Source organism: Centropristis striata, chromosome 23 (genome assembly GCF_030273125.1).
Source record: "Centropristis striata isolate RG_2023a ecotype Rhode Island chromosome 23, C.striata_1.0, whole genome shotgun sequence".
Taxonomy (NCBI): domain Eukaryota; kingdom Metazoa; phylum Chordata; class Actinopteri; order Perciformes; family Serranidae; genus Centropristis; species Centropristis striata.
The window spans coordinates 12,528,703-12,541,760 of NC_081539.1; the positions used below are offsets into that span (position 1 = coordinate 12,528,703).

At 36.4% G+C, this 13,058-nt stretch overlaps 1 protein-coding gene across 2 annotated transcripts in view; it reads right to left on the minus strand.

The window, feature by feature from the left end:
- Positions 1 to 3,460: 3,460 nt before the first annotated feature.
- The window catches only part of nrbp2b (nuclear receptor binding protein 2b), a 47,135-nt gene continuing 37,537 nt past the window's right edge, over positions 3,461 to 13,058 (minus strand). For both annotated transcript variants that reach the window (XM_059326622.1, XM_059326623.1), the window contains exons 3-18: positions 12,437 to 12,538; positions 12,259 to 12,348; positions 11,113 to 11,153; positions 10,925 to 11,019; positions 10,761 to 10,784; positions 10,571 to 10,657; positions 9,970 to 10,025; positions 9,797 to 9,892; positions 9,398 to 9,530; positions 8,105 to 8,207; positions 7,963 to 8,013; positions 7,749 to 7,884; positions 7,599 to 7,652; positions 6,863 to 6,926; positions 5,808 to 5,863; positions 3,461 to 4,526 (exon numbers count right to left, since the gene is read on the minus strand). In XM_059326622.1, coding sequence (XP_059182605.1) covers positions 4,440 to 4,526; positions 5,808 to 5,863; positions 6,863 to 6,926; positions 7,599 to 7,652; positions 7,749 to 7,884; positions 7,963 to 8,013; positions 8,105 to 8,207; positions 9,398 to 9,530; positions 9,797 to 9,892; positions 9,970 to 10,025; positions 10,571 to 10,657; positions 10,761 to 10,784; positions 10,925 to 11,019; positions 11,113 to 11,153; positions 12,259 to 12,348; positions 12,437 to 12,538 — 1,275 coding nt within the window. In that variant the 3' untranslated portion in view covers positions 3,461 to 4,439. The remainder of the gene's footprint in view (positions 4,527 to 5,807; positions 5,864 to 6,862; positions 6,927 to 7,598; positions 7,653 to 7,748; positions 7,885 to 7,962; positions 8,014 to 8,104; positions 8,208 to 9,397; positions 9,531 to 9,796; positions 9,893 to 9,969; positions 10,026 to 10,570; positions 10,658 to 10,760; positions 10,785 to 10,924; positions 11,020 to 11,112; positions 11,154 to 12,258; positions 12,349 to 12,436; positions 12,539 to 13,058) is intronic.

A 13,058-nucleotide genomic window follows, 5' to 3' on the forward strand; every position in this document is an offset into this window, starting at 1 on the left:
CATGGAATATATATAATACATAAAACCCAATTTAAAATATAATTAATGACCTTGTAAATGTTTTATTACTTGAAACTCAGTTTCAGTTTGTTGACAGAAACACAAACATTTAACCTTTAAAAAAATTACCTTTTGCTTGTTTAGTGTGCCTTAAAATTATTGTCAGTTTCCAGCACACTTTGATATAAAATCAGCTTCGGCCTGATAACTTTGACTCAAAATATCCCAAACTGCATTTTAATTTTTGTCACAATTCTTGTCGAGCGATACTTTTATTTGTTGTTTATCTTGTCTGCTTACTTAAAAACTTCACGGTCTACTGTTTCTTTGGCTAAATCTGGCAAATATCCGTCATTTTAACTGTGATAGGATCTGAATGACAGAAGTGAGGGAATGTGTGAGTGATGTATGATACACTAATTAAAATATGGTTTCCATCATAAGAATAAAATTACCAATAAAATGGAGATGCCTACTAAATAAAAAGCATGATAACATCTTGCAGAGTATTCTCAGAATGATCAACATTAGCTCCAATAAATAAATACAACCTAATAATTTCAGACATAAACAACATGACACATATTGTTTATTGTCATGTATTTAATTGCAGTAGCTACAATATTCAACAAAGGTTTAAGTAGAACATCCAAAGGCAAGTTTCATTCAACAGATTCACGGGAAAAGAAATCATTTGACATAAAATAAGACTGATATGGATGGTTTTTTTTCCATGTTTGCACAGTCTAAACATTCATTTTCTTGGTCAGGTCCCCTCTGGAACTGAACTGTGACTGACAAAGGCAAAATGCAAAGTTCTGAATGGTTGCAGGCTATTAAGACATGCAGCTTACTAGATCAAATGAGAGCAATATTGGCACTGCTTTGCATTGCGTTTGCATGAAATTCTGTCTAAAAAGTAAACCCAGTTAATAGCCACAAACAAATATGTACACCACAGCCCAAAGTCAGTGAATGTCTGGGAGAATCCAGGGCTCCTGTCTTCAGAGACACACTGATAAGAAGGCTTGACACAGAGTAGAGTAAGTACTGTAAGCAATGACTATACAGCAGCGTAACTGTTATGAAACCACAACCTTACAGACCGGGGGGTAAGAGAGCCTGATAGACAACAGAACACCGGCTGAAGACTGATCAGACAATTCACTATTGTTTTTGTTTCATGTTGTTTTTTTGCTGTCCTATTTTGTAAAGGAAAAATCCACCCAAATGGTAGTCTTCTTTTACGATGCCAAGACTGGACTCCTGACAAGAAAATCTGGCAGCGTTGAAGGAGTGTATTCTATTTTTGTGTTTGTGTGGGCTGCAGTGCAATCAATCCTAAAGTTCAAGCTCAGATTTTCTGAAATGAAAATACAGCAGATCTGATACTGAGAAATGAACATGCTTACAGTTATACATTCTTCACTTTTATCAGAAACTATGTTTTACTACCTGCAGCCCTTAGAAAACCACTGTAGGTAGGCAGATTTATTGCTTGTGTAAAACGTACATTCAAAAAGGGATATCTGAATTGGGGTTGTATGACGTTCTTATCCATAGATAGATAATCTACAGTAGGGCTGTCGGCATGCTCCCATTTGGAGAAGCAGACAGGAGTTCTGACACAGAAGCTTAATAGTGCACTGCTGTGGATGGGGGCAGCGGCTAAAAATATTTTAACCACCTGAAAAAATAATTGTCACTTTAAGTGTTATATTTAGAATATTTTCACAACCCTAACTTGGCATCAGGCAGCCCTGTTTGAGTTTTTGAGGATGGAAGTGATGCTGTCCTTTGCTCTCCTCAAAGTTACCAACTCCTGCATCAAGCAAGATAAAATTGACATTTTTATCAATGGAGTCTGGTGGCTTTGATGAGAGCAAAGAGTGGCTGCAGTTACCCCCCAGTCAACTTAAACATGGCTGTCTGATGACAAGTTAGAGCAATGAAATAAATACAGTCATGGAAAAAAATATTAGACCACCCTAGTTTTCTCCTTGCTTTCTTGTTTATTTAATGCCTGGCACAACTAAAGGTACATTTGTTTGGACAAATTTAATGATAACAACAAAAATAGCTCACAAGAGTTTAATTTAAAAGCTGATATCTAGCCAGTTTCCACGGTTTTCTTGATAATGATTTTGGTTATGATCAAGAAATTGAAGAAAACAAGGGTCTTATAATTTTTCCCATGTCTGTAGATATATATCGTACACTTGAACTGATAATTATTCATTTAGGCGGCTAGAATACATTTTTGCTGCAGCCCCACTGCTTAGCTTACGTGTCGTACTCTTTTCTGCTTCTCCAAACTGGGGGCGTACTGACTGCCATCTAATGTAAGTAATACACTGATATATGGATAAGTACCTCATACAACCTCACTTCAAAAAAAAATCTCTTTAAAGATTTTTGGGTAGATTTTTCCTTTAACACCTCAAGACACACATCAAGTTCATTGTTAAACAACATCTTTAGATGATTTGGGGGGAAAAAACATAAAAATAAGTATAGTTGTTATATAATCCACAATATGGCATTTTTTTAAATTAACAAATCTTATTACATCACCAACACCCTTCCTCCCATTTATATAGGACTATGATTTTACTTCACAAGCTACCCATGATGTATTCCGAAAAATATTGACTGCAGCATTTTCACCTGATCAATGTGTCCAATATACAAAGGCTGCAGCTCTTAATGAAGCTGCCATTACTGGGCGTCATCTTCACATTCACACAGGCTGACTCTGTGGACTCATGATTGGAGACGGGAACTACAACTTAAGATTCAAAAGAAGTTGGGATGCTAAACAAAAACATGTTTGTCCGTTTGAACATTAACCTGCCCGAGTAGGTTTAGGGGTAGGAGGAGGGATAAATCAAAACAAAGCTCCAAAAAAGAAAACGTTTTTTGGTATATCCCTTCTCCTACCAGGACCTATATCCACTGGTGGGGTTTAATGAGTTAAATATATTGTCTTTGTACACTTTGAAACTGAATATGCAGAAATGGAAAAATTATTAGAACACCCTTGATTTTTTCAATTTCTCATTCATTTTAATATCTGGTACAACTAAAAGTACATTTGTTTGGAGAAAAATAATGATAACAACAAAAAAAGCTCATAAGAGTTTAATTTAAGAGCTGATATCTAGCCATTTTCCATGGTTTTCTTTATAATGATTTTTGTTATTATCAAGAAAACCATGGAAAATGGCTAGATACCAGCTCTTGAATTAAACTCTTATGAGCTATTTTTGTTGTTATCATTATTTTTCTCCAAACAAATGTACTCTTAGTTGTACCAGACATTAAAATGAACAAGAAAGCAAGGAGAAAACAAGGATGGTCTAATAATTTTTCCATGACTATATGTCACAAAAGATTAGCAAATTACCACCTTCTGTTTTATTTCCTTTTTAGATAATGTCCCAACTTTTTTGGAACTGAGTTTGTAGTACAAATCAATGTATCTGGTTATACCAGTTAAAGTCAGCCTGATTTAGTTAAATTCCAAATTGCTGAGTTTGGTAATATGCCATTTCATTAGGAATTTTTGTCCAAAGTACATTTTGCCGTATCAGGCACTTTTCAAGTCTTTGGCTTTCAGAACACTTTAACAGGGAAAACCCTTAAGAGCACTACAGGCTAAAAGAGAGGCATCATCTCATTGCTGATCACTACATTTAGGCTTGGTGTGTTTAGCTCTGGGAGAAGGAGCCTTTACCCATAGAGTGCAGTGAGGTGTGTTAATTTCGCATGTCATAAAATGTAAAGCAAAACAAAAACAGGCTTGTGCAAAGCTTCTATTGTTCACAGTTAAACAGAAATAAATAAATGAGTATTAACAGTGCATGTTGGACGGAATATTAAATTCCTAAAACTGTGATAAACCGAGGAGAGAGGAGGAGAGGAGAGAGGCTTTAGTAAATTACTTTGTTTACAATTCAAAGTAAATGATCACCAATCAAGTGGACGTTGGAGTGCAAACGAGGCTTATGAGCGATAAAATGTCCTTCTGGAAACATAGCTGCTGCGTTTGTAAGTAAAACATTTCCGTTCTGAATAGTGGCATTATGGAAAAAGCTGTCAAGATATCTTAAGGCATGATAGCCCTTTTAGGCAGGGAGTTTGTCAATCTTTCACTGCTTTGTGGGATTGCTGAACACAGCCATGATGCCTCCGGCCCTCTAACCAGAGGGGCCTTTGGTTCCTTTCTCAGCGCTGGAGTTCCCTCTTTCTCTCTGGGGTAATTTTCTGACTGTCAAGGCCCAGCATCCTCCTGTATTTGTCCCCTTTTTGTGCCCAGCTGGATCAGCTCCCTCTGTTTCTGGCTGTGTGATCCTGTCTGCTGCCCTCTCCCTTTTTTTGATCTGTGTGATCAATGCCCGGGCCCCTCTGTCTGGGCCAGCCACTGCTGTGACCCCTCCTCACTGTGTGCTCCCAGAGGCGAGCGCTCGGACCCGGTGTCGGCTGATGGCGTCCTCCAGGAACCCTGCTACCTTCTCACTGTCCTCCTACAGAGCACATAGGACATTTTTAAAGGGATAGTTTGGATTTATTGAAGTGGGGTTGTGTGAGGTACCTTTTCATACAGGATATGACGGTCGGCATGCAAGCATGCAGGCAGGCAGTACTGACACGAAAGCTAAGCAATGTACTGGTGCATCTCAATACATAAGAATATCATAGAAAAGTTTATTTATGTCAGTAGGTCAATTCAAAAAGTGGAAATAACACATTATATGGATCCATTACACACAGAATGAAACAGTTCATGTCCTAATTTATTTAATTTCTTCTAATTATAATGATTATGGCTTACATTTAATGAAGACCTAAAATCCAAAAAGTGTCTCAAAAAATGTGAAAAGTACAAAAGAACAATTTTAAAAAGTATGTTAAATATGGAAATGATGGCCTCTGAAAAGTATGTCCATCTATATGCACTCAGTACTTGGTTGGGGCGATTTGACTTGAACTACTTGAAATGGACTTTTCCATGATATTCTCATGTACTGAGATGCACCTGTACAGCTGTGGACGGGGGCAGAAGCTACATTTATTTCAGCCCCCCCCCCCCCCAAAAAAAAATCAATATCAGTTTAAGTGTATACTATATTTTAAATATTTCCACCACTTTACCTTGCAGTCAGACAGCACTTTCCAACAGAAATTTGAAGCCATTATCCATGGTGTCTTCAAAGGCAGACTCAAGTGACAAAAACTGTAATTTTACCATGCAGAACATGGGGGTTGCCAGTCTAACGCTGATTCGATCGGTTAGTTGTTTTTTTTGTCATTGTGTGACTTTGGTGATTTCAAACTAACCCTTTCAAACACCAAAGTCACACAATAACACAAACTAACCAAACAAATGAGCCAGTTGTAGACCAGCAAACCATGTATTCTGCAAGGTGAAAAGGACTGTTTTTCTTGCTGGGGTCTGGTGTCTTTGAAGAATCATCAATAACTGTTTCAGTTTTCCCCACATAAACATAAACAGGTCTGTCTGGCAGCAAGGTAAAGAGGTGTAAGTAGTCCTTAATATAGAGTAGACTGATTGAGAATTTTAGTTGGCACTTTTTTAATTGCTCCCCACCCGTCCACAGCAGCACATGCCATCTACTGTAGGTAATACACTGACTGTGGATAAGTACCTCATACAACCCCACTTCAATACATTTTTCCCTTTCAGACTAGATCTACAATGGGTTGCTTATGAAAGTGAAAAATCTCAGCAAGGACAGTTATCCATTGTTGATGAAGAACAAACACAAAGAAGCTTTTATACCTACCTCAGTTATGAAGGCGTAGTGAACTAGTTCACTGGCAAGGTCTTTGGAGGTGTCAGCTGAAAGTTTCACATGAAATATTTCAGTTACAAGAATCATAGAGTGTGCTTTATAGAATAGATAAAAAATATTAATTTCTTGCACATTTAGAGACAAATGGTATATTTTTATTGTATTTTATAGTAATATACTTTTCAAATTTCAAGTTTTACAAGAAAAATCAGTTATTGTTGCTCAATTGCATTGTTTATTCCTACTAAAACTCTCAATTTTTGTGTTATTTCACTCTTAAAACATGCAGTACATTTTAAATAACTGCCAGCTATTATAAGGTACCAAGGGTTCTGGACAAATGGGCAAAACCACTTACTCACAGGACATTTTCTGACCCTTTTATAGTTAAAATAAGCACAAAAAAAGTCCACTATATGTACAGCATGTACAGCAGTAGGTGAATGGGAGGAAAACCATTAAGATAAATAATATTTTAGAAGTTATAATGGTTGAATAATAATACAAATATACAATTAAATGAATAATTCTTTATCATTACACAAATACATCAGAATTTGAGAGTCTTTTTTATTAAAAAAAACAAACATTTTTTTCAGACTTTAAAGGTATACTATGCAGGATTTTCCTAGGAAAAATAAAAATGTTTTGATACGGAAATAATCAATATCAATCATAATTTATGACCCACTAAATCTGCAGAAAACTCTCAAATGTTTGTGTTTTCCTTCATCATAGACTGTTATTTCACTCTTAAAACATGCAGTTAATTGTAAATAACCAGTAAGCACTGACTCACAGGACATTTTCTGACCCTTTTATACTCAAAATAAGCAAAAAAGTCCAGGTGGACATTTTGAGGCTTTGGTGTTAAATCATTAAGGACAAATGCAATGATCTTCTCTATTCTTTAAATTGTCAACAAATTAAATCAAAAGACCAAAACAAACAAGAAAGGCTAGATATGCGGGAAGATAAGCAAGAAAAAGCAAGAAAAATATAGAACAAGGTCTTCTATTTTAAGATACAGTAGTTATAAAACATACTTGGAAGGATGTCACAGCTTAGCTGCCTGTGAAGTTTGTCATCCATCTTCAGAAACAAAGAGAGCTGAGGAAAGATCAAAAAGTCACATTTAAATCAAGCTGGATTTATGCTTAACCACAATAACTGACTGTACAATAAATATTGGCACAGAGCTGCTAGACCAGGGGTTGGCAACCTTTACTAACAAAAGAGCCATTGGTGACCAAAAAAGAGAAAAAAATCAAGGAATGGAGCCACAAACCTTATTTTGAGCCTAAAATGAAAATTAAACAGCCTAATAAGTCTAAAGTAGCCTACCAATGTTATTAATAGTCATATTGAGCATTTATTAATATGATTTTGAAAGTAAGTCTATCTAGGCAAACTCAAAAATAGACTTAAAGCTGGCAAAACTTAAAGGTTAAGGTGCCGGGCCGGAGACTTTCGTAAGCTATGAAGCACATTTTAGTTGACTTAAATGTCAAAACATTTTTAATATGTTGTAAAAAAGCTATACAATTTTACAATTGAAGAATTCAAATTGTTTTTGGCCTACACCATTGATAAATGAAAATTTAAATGTAAAAAAATATATATAATTATTTTGTCACTGCCACATGTGGCCCCGTAGCCGCAGGTTGCCTACCCCTGTGCTAGGAGAATGACAAAAAAAGACTAATATGCTTAATTATAAAGAGCCCAACAAAAGAGTTTATACTAAAATGGGCAAAGTACCTGTAATACTGTGTGACTCACATGAGTTTTGGTCCCTTCTTCATTTGTCTCCAAATTACAGTGCATCTGAACAACCTGCAACACCAACAGACGCAAACAGTCAGAGAGTTATAAGCACAGCAATATTACATATGCATTAATAGTGTTTTTGGGTGCATCTGAGAGTCCGACCTTTCTTGTTTCGGTCTCTTGGGGTTCAGGAGTCGGCGTCTTGACCGTCTCAACCTGCTCCTGAGACAAGGAGAGGGCGCGAGGGACGGGGTGAGGCCGGGATGAGGCGAAGTTCATTAAGGGGTAGATCCCATTCCTGAAGAAGAGAAAACTTTATGCTGCAGTCACAGCTGACACTGACACACAATGAGTCTTATACTGCAGTTTTACTTACTTGACATCCTCCAGAAACTTGTCAAGTTCCAGAGGCGACACGTGGGAGTATCTGCATGAAGAAACACACAGAGGAGCATGTGTCATCTCAGGATATTCAACACAAGTAGCCAAAGATATGAGGTGTTTGTGTTATTTTTTACTTGAGCTGAACTCCTTGTCTGTCTTCGTGTTTAATCTCTGCCATGACAGCGTTGGGGTCAAAGGATTTGGTTTTCTCCTCCACACAGTTTTCCGGGAGCAAGTCTGAAGAAGCAAAACAAGTGTAGAAATAAGTCAACTGATTTGATATATACACTTGTGTTTTGTTTTTTTAGACAAACACATATAACATGTACAATTCTGAACATGTCATGACGATTAGAACAAGTCTAATCCTCTGCACACACACCCACATACATTCAGACAGATGGCATATTACATAATACACACACTAATGCTTACATACACATGCATACATGTAGTTACACTGAATCACTATATATGCAACAACGTATTTAACCTATTTAACATGCTGAAATATATTTTCTCCAATGTGCAATATCTGTAAAAATGCAAAGTACTCTCAGGAAAGAAACAAACACAATAATATATATTAATAATAAATGCCAAATAGCCTTAATGTATGCATAGAATGTATAGAATGTGTGTACCGGTATATGTCTTATTTTTTATATTCTTTTCTTCTTTAATTTCCCCACTGCGGGATTAATAAAGTTTACAGCATGTACAGCAGTAGGTGAATGGGAGGAAAAAACGTATAGATAAATCATATTTGTAGAAGTTATAATGGTTGAATAAAAATACAAATATAAAATGAAATGAATAATTCTTTATTATTACCCAAAAACATCAGTATTTGAGAAAGAGTTGTCTTTAAAAAATATTTTTTAACTTTACTTTAAAGGTATACTATGCAGGATTGTCTGGAGAAAAATAAAAATGTTTTGACTTATACAGAAATAATCACTCTAAATCTCATCGTTTATGACCCACTAAATCTGCAGAAAACTGCCCGTCTGCTATGTTTGGGACCATTGTTGGGGTCACCCTTTAGGCACAAAGCTACGAAAATAACAAACACAGCACGAAAAACCCAAGCAAATCTGTGGGTCGTTTAAGCTGAGGAGGAGGGGCAGAGCTTTAATGTTGTGTTTACAAACAGTAAGCTACACTTCCTGCATAGTACGCCTTTAAATGACTCGACCGTATGCTGGCAAATATACTCCATACATAGCCAATGATACATAACACAGGTTCACAGAATAAAATATGTTGCATTATTGGCTCTAAGGATTTTGCATGAAGCAGAAACACACTGTTAGTTCAGTTCTAAACCCTCTCTTGGCAAACTGCATGCAGGAACCAGTGAATATCGCCATGTGCATTGAAAGAAGACACTTCCGTGTTGCAAGCTGTGGAGGTGAGAAACTCACACTGGTTGCTGATGAGGCAGTGGGCGGCGAGCAGTTTGAGGGAGTGCACCTCGAACAAGACGCGGTGGAACAGAAGGTCGTGAGCCGTAGGACGGAGCTTGGCTTCGTGACGCAAACAGGACTGGGTAAACTCCTGCAGGAAGCAACGAGACACTGAGTCCAACACAGAAAGATAAGACGGTACAGGACGACCCAGTTCTACTGAGCGTCACACTGGGTTATGGGTTTCCTGGCATGCTTTACTGAAACATTCACTCTGAAACAGTACAAAGTCTCTGCATGTGGTAAGCAAGGTGGTGTGTGTAGGCGAGTGTTAATAGTGTAGTGTGGGACAGCTCGTCTCTATCTCTCTGTTTCTGCGCTTGCATATTTAGGACATCAAGTATTTTTGACACTCACTCTCATGAGAGGGTCTTCCAGAGATTGACCTGCATTGGCGATGGCCTCCTTGGACACAGCAGTGTCTCCGTTGGCCTGGATCTCCAGTACTGCCATCTAGGGGTACAAATAATCTGTTAACACACACATAAGCACACACACTGAGGAGAATCGTATAGATCCGTTTCACTTACCTCTAGAGCACAGATGCCGAAGGAGAAAATGTCTATGGCATAATCATCTTCGCCAGCTACAAATAATAAGGGACAAAAAAGCTTTTTAGTCTTGACGGAGGGTGGAAAACAGAGATGTGTTTACCAATGAATCGGCTTAATGTGATTTTATTCTGAAAGACATACAAAATGTCTCTTTTAAAGCATCTCTTCTCTAGTTTTGCATATTTTTGTAAGTGTTTTGGTGCTCGTACTCATATTGTGTCTTGTTTGTAGTTATTTTGTAGTCAGTTTGTGTCTGTTTGTGTCTGTTTGTAGTCAGTTTGTAGTTATTTTGTGTGACTTTGTAGTCATTTTGTTTCTCTTTGTAGTCATTCTGTGTTTCTTTATGTATGTAGTCTGCTTGTAGCTGTTTTCTTACTCTTATTGGTTTTCTTTTTTTTGTCATTTTTCATAAAAATTCAGATAAATCAGATAAAATAAATATAAAATATAGGTCAAATGCAACAGGAGAAAAAAGCACCCTGACATTGTTTGGGGCTCAGATGGTTAAGAATACATACAAGTAGATTTGGTAGCATTAAAGCTGCAGAATGCTGGACAAAAACTCCATCAGACTTACATCCACATTCTGGAGCAAAGAAATGAAGATTCCTCTGCTCGTCACGGTGTTGTCTCGCTTTACCGTGGACACTGGCATCTGGAAACACTTGACAGAGAAGACACAAATAGAAAAGATAAATGAGATGAAATAAGATGATATATATGACACAAATGAAAACATATCTACTGCAAAATGATCTATTTCTTACCATTAACAAATAGCCGATGCCACACTGCAGAGAGAAGATTAAGCATAATTGAGATATTTATTCTGTTTAGCAGGATTGCAAAGATTAATTTCCAGCAATCCACAGTCTGATGTTATAAAACAGTGCTGGTTGTAGTAACATGTAAAACCCTGTTGGGAGCAGACCTGAGCCGATCTTGATGAGGCCGTTATGCTGAATGAAGATGGTGTCGCACGTCAGGTTGCCATGGATTATTGGAGGGTCGCAAGAGTGCAGATAACTGCCAGCAAACAATAAAGCTTCCGGTTAATGTGATGGCTATGATGATAGAAATCTCTCAAATTAAAATCCTGGGGAAGAAATCAGTCAGTACCTGAGGGCAGAGAGAATCTGGGTGCACCATCTCTTCCAGGCCTAAAATATAGTGTAACAGAGCAACATGAATTCTCTAAAGACACAAATGCCTCCCTAAACCTCAGGAATATATGGACATAATACTAAATATAGCACTGTTCCTACACTTTCTTTTCTTTCAATGTATGTCTTTAGTTTAGGGCTGCTCATGTGTTAACTCAAAGACTTAAGAAACATCATGCATTTATTTAAATTTTAAACTTTTTAAAATGTGGATTTTCTTTGACTTTAAAAATAATAAAACTAAAGAAAAATGTCAAAAAAACACCCATCAATAAAATAAATAATATATAATGTATACACATTCAAATAAATATAAAAATAATGAATAAAAATTATATATTTAAAATAAATAAATCAACTACATTGTAAAACCTGCAAATAATATATTCAATTTATATATAATTAAAAAACATAAATAACATAAATGAAACATATAACATAAAATGTTTAGACATTTGAATACATAATACACAAATAATGAATATGTTTTTTTTTCTAAATAAGTAAATCAATTATTATTGTAATGTTGCGTGCACCATGACCTTCTAAAAAAATAGATTTTTAAAAATGTATTCTAATTTATATAGAAATAAAACATAAAAGTAAATAAGACCAATATAAATTAGGTCAAATAAATACAATTTAATATATACAAATATAAATTTTGGCAAACTATATTCAACATATTTCAGTCAGTAACTCAGTGAAGGAAAGTGGAGCGTTGGATTTATAACACAAGACAAAAGGAAAAAATCACTGTGAAACAGGTTGCAGCACAATAATCATTTTACCCCAATTATCATTATTTTCGTAATAACTGTAATAGAAACATTTATCGCCCAGCCCTACTTTATTACATAATAAAAAAAACAGCAGATGTAGAAGGCCGAAATAAGCAAGACAAGAAAGAGGATGAGATGGAGGTGTCAAAGCTGAGATATATGTCAGAGCAGACTGAGCCAACAGGGTGTCCTGTTACATCATCTCTAATCCTGCAGGAAATATGGATCTGAATAATGATTGGCCTGCAGTACTCTGAGCCACCACCAGGGGACAGACTGAGCAAGCACACTGATACAATATGTGACCAATAAACACTGACCTTCACATTCATGGTCTTGTGGTTTTTCTTGGTTTTCTTCAGGAACTGCTTGAGGCTGCCAGACGACATGTATTCTGTGATGAATATAACCTGCGGGCCGCACACACAGCTGTGTTAATTAACAGGTTTATATGTGGGGAAAGAAAGAGGACAGTGGGAGAAAAATAAACAATCGTACCCGAGCCTGGCTCTCCTTCATGTCCAGCCAGTACTTGTGGAACTTGACAATGTTGGGATGTTCGACCTGCATCAGGTTCTCAAACATCTCCTTGATCTTCTCCTAAAAAACAGTGGTTCACATCTTTATTTTAAATCATGGATCAAGTAAGATTTTTTTAATTCCTTGACCTTTTCCTATCAAACTATTGGTTGATTATGTGATCAGTAAATGAATTGGCAGATAATTAAGTTTTTAAAATGCCCCAAATTTCCCATTTCATACTTGTCAAATGTCGATATTTGCTGGTTTTCTTGGTCTTTTAGGTTAGTTAACTGAATATTATTGTGGTTTGGACTCTTAGTTGGTCAAAATAAGCAACATTGATGTGTCAACTGAGACTCAAAGAACTTGTGATGGACATTTCTCACAATTATTTATCATTTAGGAGACGAAACATCAAAATTATAAATAATAATAAAAATACATTTTCTTTCAGAGATGATACTTGCTCTTTTGTTACATTATACCTGTTTAAAATCCCCAATTAAATCTCATTAAAATACTTTTGGCTGCTTGCAAGAAACCTGACACAGAAATCCCTGCAGGCAAACCCTCCAGACTGCATTGAAATTAAATGTGG